Genomic DNA, 7,464 nt, shown 5'->3' on the forward strand with positions numbered 1-7,464 from the left:
TTGGGGTGCTAAAGTTACAAAGTAGACGGCTTTGATTAAAGTATGTTTATAGATGGGATCATGGGTATGAGAGTTTCCAAAGCGGAGGGTCAACTGATGGAAATTTTCAAGCAAAAGATTGATGATGATAATGACGATGATGATGATGAAAATTGGAACTTTTAGTCTCTTTTTTGGCTGGGTTTGTCGCCTGCCAAAGCGCGGTTGCTGTTGCAGTTTGGACTTGCATTATTTTCTTGTTTGTGGACGAACTTTGAAAGTTGAGATGCTGGCGACACAAAATCTTAAATTATAGAAATCTATTAAGCATTTGTTGGGATTCTTCCTGGAAGATGATCATCAATAATATTCTGCTTTTTAATTCTACCGTTTTTGTTGGGCACCATCTTGAATCAAATTCGCACACACCTCACAACATTGAAGCATTACAGCACAGTAATTCTCAGTTCCAATCGTCATTTTTGCTTGGGAATTCCAGTTGTTGGACGGAAGAATCTAAACTTTACTTAAGTGTTGCATTACTTGAGCTCCACATTCATCTAATTTTGTTACAATCCAGTACGGTACACTTAGCTTGACATTTTTCGAATCTAGCTAATGGATTTAAGTGAAGTCAGGAGACTTTTTAATGACCTCACACAGCTGCCACATTAATAGTAGACAGATTTTTTAAGAATTTGATGATCACAGACGATCCCCAGATCAAAACAGGTCTGGCAAAGGTCCCCTAACTTAAGAACGGAGGGACCCTTCCATGAATGAATAAGAGTACAAGCTCTATTTTAGCCGAGATAGCTACTCATTGAATAAGAGAGTACAAGCTCTATTTTAGCTGAGATAGCTACTTTTAGAGATAAACGGAGCATCACCCGCAGAGAGCATTACTCTAACGGGAAGATGGGAGTGCACGACGGATTTAAGGCCGGAGATTTGATCATGCTGGTGAGCGGCGACGTTCCACAGCAAAATTCTGGCGAGCTCCAGTTCCCGGCAGCACTCGGAAATAATAAGAATGCATTGATCGGCAACCTTGCGAAATTAATCGAGAGCACTAACAGAAATTTTATATGGGTGTAGAATTCTGTCGGAGGGAGCGACGAACTGCTGTAAACAACAGCAACTGCCGGCAGCATCAACCGAATCAATCACCAAGATGATTTGATGAAGCGTTAGCAGCTTCCCACAGCATCAAATCAAATCAATCAATCACCAAAATGAATTTTTGAAGAATCAACAGCACCACTTGTTGCGATTTCTCAACAGAAATGCTGCGTGCAGTCGGAATAAACAGCCGAATCGGCGGGCGAGGAGCAGAAATCGTTCCGGATCAAGCACCGGACGTTGCTCCACTGCTTGCTCTTGGAGCTGCCGTGAATCATAGCGTAAGGCTGCCGATTAAGTCTCTTGACGAACAGATTGAGCTGCTGCGATCCGATCAAGGAATGCACGAAAGAATCAGAATTATCCAAGAGATGCAAATGCTCGACGATTCGTTTGCCCAGAACGGAGCTCTTGTGCAGCAAATAGCTCAACAGAACATTATCCGGAAACGCATCACGATTCTTCCGTTCCAAAGCAACCTTGACGATTTCCGTCACCATGGTGTTCGCCAATCCTCTGATCTGCTGAATTCCTCCGCCGATTGCTCCGCTGTTCACTAATCTCTTCTCCTTCTCCACTTCCTCCAATTTGCTCCAATTGTTCTTGCCGTAAACTCTCTCGTAAAGCCCTGCCGTTGCCCTCCTCCCCTTCCTCCTCCTCCCTCCGCCCTTCCTCCTCTCCGGCATCCCTGCCGTTAGCTGCCTCCTCCTCCTCCCTTCTTCACTATTCTCCCCCGCATTGCTGCCGTTTTTCGACAGTTTTTCTTCCCCTTTCACTCCCAACTCGTCCGCCATCGCTGCCCCCCATGTCCTGTCCTCCATCGCCATGTATAACCCCCCCTTCCTCCTCATCATCCCCAGCGCATCCCCCAGTATCGTCACCCCCCCCACCTCCGTCAGTAGTATCTGCTTGAACCTGTGCCTCACCATCCCCAGCAGCATCTGGTAGCACGCCCATCTCCTCAGTTGCATTGGCGGTTGGTCGATGAAGCCTTGCAGTGCGTCGTCCGGATTCAGCTCTGCCGCGTCGAATCCCACCATGGAGCCCCATACGACACGCGCTTCCTGATCATCGGCCCTGATTGCTTGCGAGACATTGACCGTGCGGACACCCCATAGAGGCTGAGCTGGAGTATCGTTCTCGGGCCCGAGCTTTCTGAAGGCATTGAAATTGAATGGGCTGATTGTAGAGTTTGAGTAAAGGCGAGAAGAACCGGACGCCTGTGTCGGTGCAACCTCAGAAGAATCGCTCGAAGAATCCTCAGAAGAATTGCTCGAAGAATGCTCTGAAGAAGGGACATTGATCCTGTCGAGCAAAAGCTTCCGAAAATAATCCTCTTCCTCATGGATGACATCCAAAATGCCTGTTGGCAAGGGACTTATTGAGGACAAAAATACAACATCAGCCCTGGCAGTCACTCCACTACGGTGAAGAGTCCGCAGGAAAAGCCTGAAATCTTCCTGCGAAGTGTTTTCGGAGAGATGTGCAACCACAAGCTCGTTCATAGCTTTGGTACCTCTTCTGAAGACCGTCCCAAGTCCCCGGAGAGCAGACCTGTGCCTTGTGCTAGACGCTTCCATCGTCAAATCGAGCGATTGGATGCCCGTTGGAGTCGCAATCCATCCCTTCTTAATCACATCCGAAGCAGCGGACGGGAGAGAGGATTTGCCCAGGATAGAAGAGGGATCCAAATTAATGCAATGCAGGAACACAACCACCGACAGGAAGAAGATACCTGCGCAGCTGAAAACTCTGGATTTGGCTCTGCGGTTGACGTCAAGACGGCAGCAACGCTTGTCGTCGCGATCGAAAATCATGCCAAAGCACGAGCTCTTCCGGATCGAAGCTTTGCAGACGGATTTTCCAGGCAAGAAAGACGTCCGCATGATTCAGTTCTCGCGGGTAACAATTCCTCCCTGGCTGCAGCGAGCTTCACAAGGCTACACGAAAACTCCCTTGGCACAATCGTGTGGCTGTTTGTCTTCCTCTACCCACAGCCGAGAGGTACTACTTCCTTACAGCTCTGAGACGCGTGCTCCTCTGAAATTCTGAATCGCGCTCATCGTCCTTATCAAATCGTGCGCCTGTTAGGCTTCCCAGGAGCTTCGCCTGCTGCCGTGCGTCTTCTAGACAAAGCGCCGTCTGCCCCTACGCTGAGCAGCGTGCTAGTAACTACTCCGCGTCCTCTCATCATCATCGCCCATTTTCATGACTCGCAGAGAGAGCCCTCTGGAAACGGAATTGCCTCGACAGTCGGCAGAGAGGCGAGGTACCAGTACAGAAATTGCTTGTGCGCTCAATAAGTAGGCCTGACCTGGCATCAGGTCATCACCCTTTCTTTTCCTTGTGTAGTGTGGACACGAGTCCAGCGACGGACTCTCGGGGAGCACAACACGCGCACCGGCCGCACCTCTTCTTCTTCTTCTTGTATAAAAGTTTGTTGCGACTGTTCAGCATTCTTGGCAAACGCGTTAATGCCACAGGCAAAAAGGCGGCGAATCGGAGGCTGGAGCGACGAGCAATGGCTCTAAAGACTAAGCCTGCAGCGAAGCGAGCTGGCTGAGCTGTAACGAATTGACAAGAGGGGGGGAATGAGACGCATGCGGGCAGTGAATCGTGGATTGTGAATCGTGAATTCGAGAGGACGGTGAAACTGTGAAAACGAGGACGGTGGTTATGAGGAAAGGAGGAATTTGGGTGTTGGGAGACGAGCTATGGCGGTGAAGGCTGAGGATGAAATTTTTGGCGACAAAGAAGATGATGAAGTTAAGCTATGGCGATTAAGATCAAGCTGCTCCAGCTATGGTGCTGAAGCTCATGAGCTTCAGCTATGGCGTTGAAGCTCAGAGAGCTATCAAGATGACGAAGACGATGGAGAGTCCTAGACTTACCATTTCTCTATAGACCCCTCTTCTTCAATTGACCCTATCTCTACCTGCCTAGAGAGAGAGAGAGAGAGAGAGAGAGAGAGAGAGAGAGAGATGTTCACATGGATGACTCTCTAGAGGCGCAAATGCGCTCACATCGATGAGCGCATCCAGCGGAGTGAGTTCCCACGTTAGGTCGCCGTCTAAGCATCCACTTCAAAAATTGGATCCACCAAACAGTTCTGGACTCATTCTGCCACTCAACTGCTCGCACCCGCACATCACCTGCCTGTCTCGAAATGGGACCTCTTTGCTTGCCTAGAGAGGGTTTCGTGCCTAGTTGGCACACCTGCCGGAAATAATGGTCGTTCTCGGTAATTGTCTAGAGAGGGAGACACTCCCTCTGTGTGCCTGCTGTCTAGTTGGCACATTTGGTAGAAATGATGCACTTCATCGTTGTTCTCCGCTACATGACGAAACTTGGCTTCCCCAAGGACTCCATTTGATGATGCACAAAATTCGGAGGAAGGCAAGAACATGCGCCTTGCTTGCTTAAGGAGAAAGGAAAGGCTTTCAAATTTCACCTATTACAATGTAGGTTGCAACGATTCTCTCAGAAAGTAGCGGTAGCTTAGGAGGTCTACCTAAGTTGCTTGCCCGCATTCGATTCCCTAAAGAAGATCACTTGCTGCCTTTTAACATAGGCCAGCAGTTGGCCCCTTGTAGTTGGCCTAGTGTGCGCAGGAAAAAAAAGCAACTGCAAGAAGCAGCATTATCAAGGAGCAACGACAAGCTCAGGCAATTTGGACATTCACCCACCTAAGGTGCTTGCCCATATTTGATTTCCTCAGCTGCTTGTTAGCATAAGCCACAAGCCGTTGGCCCCTCCTAGTTCGCCGTGTGTGGGATGCATTGAAGTTCTTCCCAACAATTGTCAAAAAAGCTTGCCATAGCATTTGTACATTAGACATTTAACATGCTACATTAGACATTGAACATGCTACATTAGACATCAACCAAGCTTACTCATGTTTCCCATCATGTCTCTATTTCTATCCTCGACATCCATTGAATCTTGGGATCCCAATTCATGCCGTCCTCTTAAAACAACCATGTTTAAATCTCAAAACACAAAAAGAACCTTTATGATGTGCCTTGTTTCTAACTCATTATACATTATTGGAATTTTAGCTTATATGTAAACATCGTGGTCCATTGTCCCCTTTTCTCCCCACCTTCCAAGAAACTTCTCTACTTCTCATGCCTTGGAACAAGACTTACACTCAAACCGCCCATGTGCAACACCTTTGGTTCATGTTATTGCAACTTGCCTTTTCATGGTCTCATTGTTAGTATCACCCATGGGCTTCACGATCATGCCCACTTACCTACCACTTACAAATCAATTCTTCTTCTTCTTCTTCCTCTCGTCTAGTCCTTGTTCTCTCTCTCTCTCTCTCTCTCTCTCTCTCTCTCTCTCTCTCTCTCTCTCGCTCATATTTTTGCATCTCAATACATGGACTCATTCCTCTACTACTTGAAGCAATATACCATGGAATATTTGTCTAAAAGGATATAGTTATATATGGATATAAAACACTAGGGAAATCTTAGGCCGTTTGTTTTTCTAGTCAAAGTTTTGAGTACATCTCATATGACTTTAGTTATTTTCTTTCAAATTTTACTTAAGATGTAGATATTGGATAAATATATTTAAAATGCAAGTTTCTAAATCTTTGTGAACATTGCATCTTTCAACTTTATTAGGTCTCACCACCAATTTAATTCTCAATGAAAGCCTTCGGCAATGCCAAGAACTCCTTGTTGTTCAATCCAACACCTAGCAATTACAGCCCATGGTTGAAGAGTATGCAGTTTGGAAGGCCACTTATAGCATAGAGTTATACATTTTCTTTTAGATTTTCTTTTAGCGTCCTCTATCCCAAGACCTCCTTGGGACTCAAAGTAGTAGCATAAGTGGATGCAAGTTCTCTCCACACAAATTCTCTTGACATTTTTTCGATGGCTAGCAATCCATTAGCAGAGAATGATAAAACTGAGGAGGTGAATACAAGCATGGTTGCCACAAGATGCTTTAGAGCATTAAGTCATCCCAACAAGGAAAGGTTTTTCGCCCTCCACTTGTGGAGCTTTTCATGCATCTTTGATAAGGACCATTCCAATCTTTGCTGCATGGTTACTCCTAAACCCAGTGGAAGACCCAGGTATCTTAAGATGATCCTTGTTTGGATTATAGCAAATCTGCATTCACAAAACCATTCCGGTACGGAGTCTTGGCTCAAAACAAGGCAGGTTGTTTTTGTAGTGTTAATCTGTGAATTGGAGACAATAGCAAATTCCTCATAGGTGCCCATGAGTGTGTCCAGATTACTCGGCACCAAAATATTGTCCAAACGATATATATGACGAGTCTCTTCCTAGAACACCATTTGAAATTAATACCTTCCATGCAATTTCAATCATTGCAACACATTACCCCATTCCTTTGGTATGGACATTTTTATAAGTATATTAATTTAAGTATGGATGTTTGTATAACAGGTCAATATATATATATATTGAATAAGATAGAGAAATTTACTTTTTAAAATTTGGCTAAGAATTAGTAAATCCTAGATTTTTTTTAAAACATTTAGAAGAAAGAATTAAATCATGATGAGTATGGCATACTCCTTTTTTTATTGGGACATATTTGCTTTCAACATGATTATAAAAGTTTTACTTCTCAATGAAATTAGCACAAGAACATCATCCATGTAACACACATACTAACTCAACTGACTAGATCACCATTTGAAATTATTACATCTCCCCTCCATGCAAGTTAATCATCATGCATCTAGCATGATACAGTAGTTTACTAGATTTAATCATTAAATCTCCCATCCATTCCTACCCCCAGGACCTGCTAGCCCTAAGGCCAATCAATCGCTAGAGGAGGGACAGAACTTACCCAAGGTCCCCATCAATAAGTTGGGCCAATACTTCTAAGGTGATGACACTAACACGGCTATCCCCATAACCTACTGGCACCAAAAGGTTGATGCCATCCTAGATGGGGGTGCGGGAGTGAGTGTCTATACAAAGGAATGCTGGGTGAAGTGGGGAAAACTTTCGCTCAAGCAAACCCATCTGGTGGTGAAGTTAGTCGATGGCAAAACTACAGAACCCTTGGGAGTCCTCAGCAGTATTAACATCAAAGTATTCGGTTTCACGTACCCCGTCAGGTTCATAGTCATGGACTTTACCCAGTAGCAGCCGGGATATGAAGCCATCCTAGGCAAGCCCTTCTTGCGAATGTATGGGCTCATGCACGAATGCCATACTGACAACATCTATTTACGGCATGAGGAGCAAAACATGCGGGTGGACTTGCGCACCTACAAGGCCCACCCATTGTTAGGACAACTCTTCACGCCGCTACGGAATCTGACAACCATCGGGATAGCATCCCTGAAGCTGTTCCAACCCTATG

General features: G+C 45.6%; 1 protein-coding gene across 1 annotated transcript; it reads right to left on the minus strand.

Annotated features, from left to right (window-relative positions):
* Positions 1–409: 409 nt before the first annotated feature.
* LOC147889492 (uncharacterized) lies at positions 410–3,954 on the minus strand. Its single transcript, XM_087391993.1, has one exon. It carries the CDS (start codon positions 2,985–2,987, stop codon positions 1,257–1,259), a length of 1,731 nt encoding a protein of 576 aa, XP_087248119.1. The 5' UTR covers positions 2,988–3,954; the 3' UTR covers positions 410–1,256.
* Positions 3,955–7,464: the final 3,510 nt, after the last annotated feature.

This window comes from Dipteris shenzhenensis, chromosome 20 (genome assembly GCF_047967505.1).
Source record: "Dipteris shenzhenensis isolate YYH24624 ecotype China chromosome 20, Dip_SZ_1.0, whole genome shotgun sequence".
NCBI lineage: Eukaryota > Viridiplantae > Streptophyta > Polypodiopsida > Gleicheniales > Dipteridaceae > Dipteris > Dipteris shenzhenensis.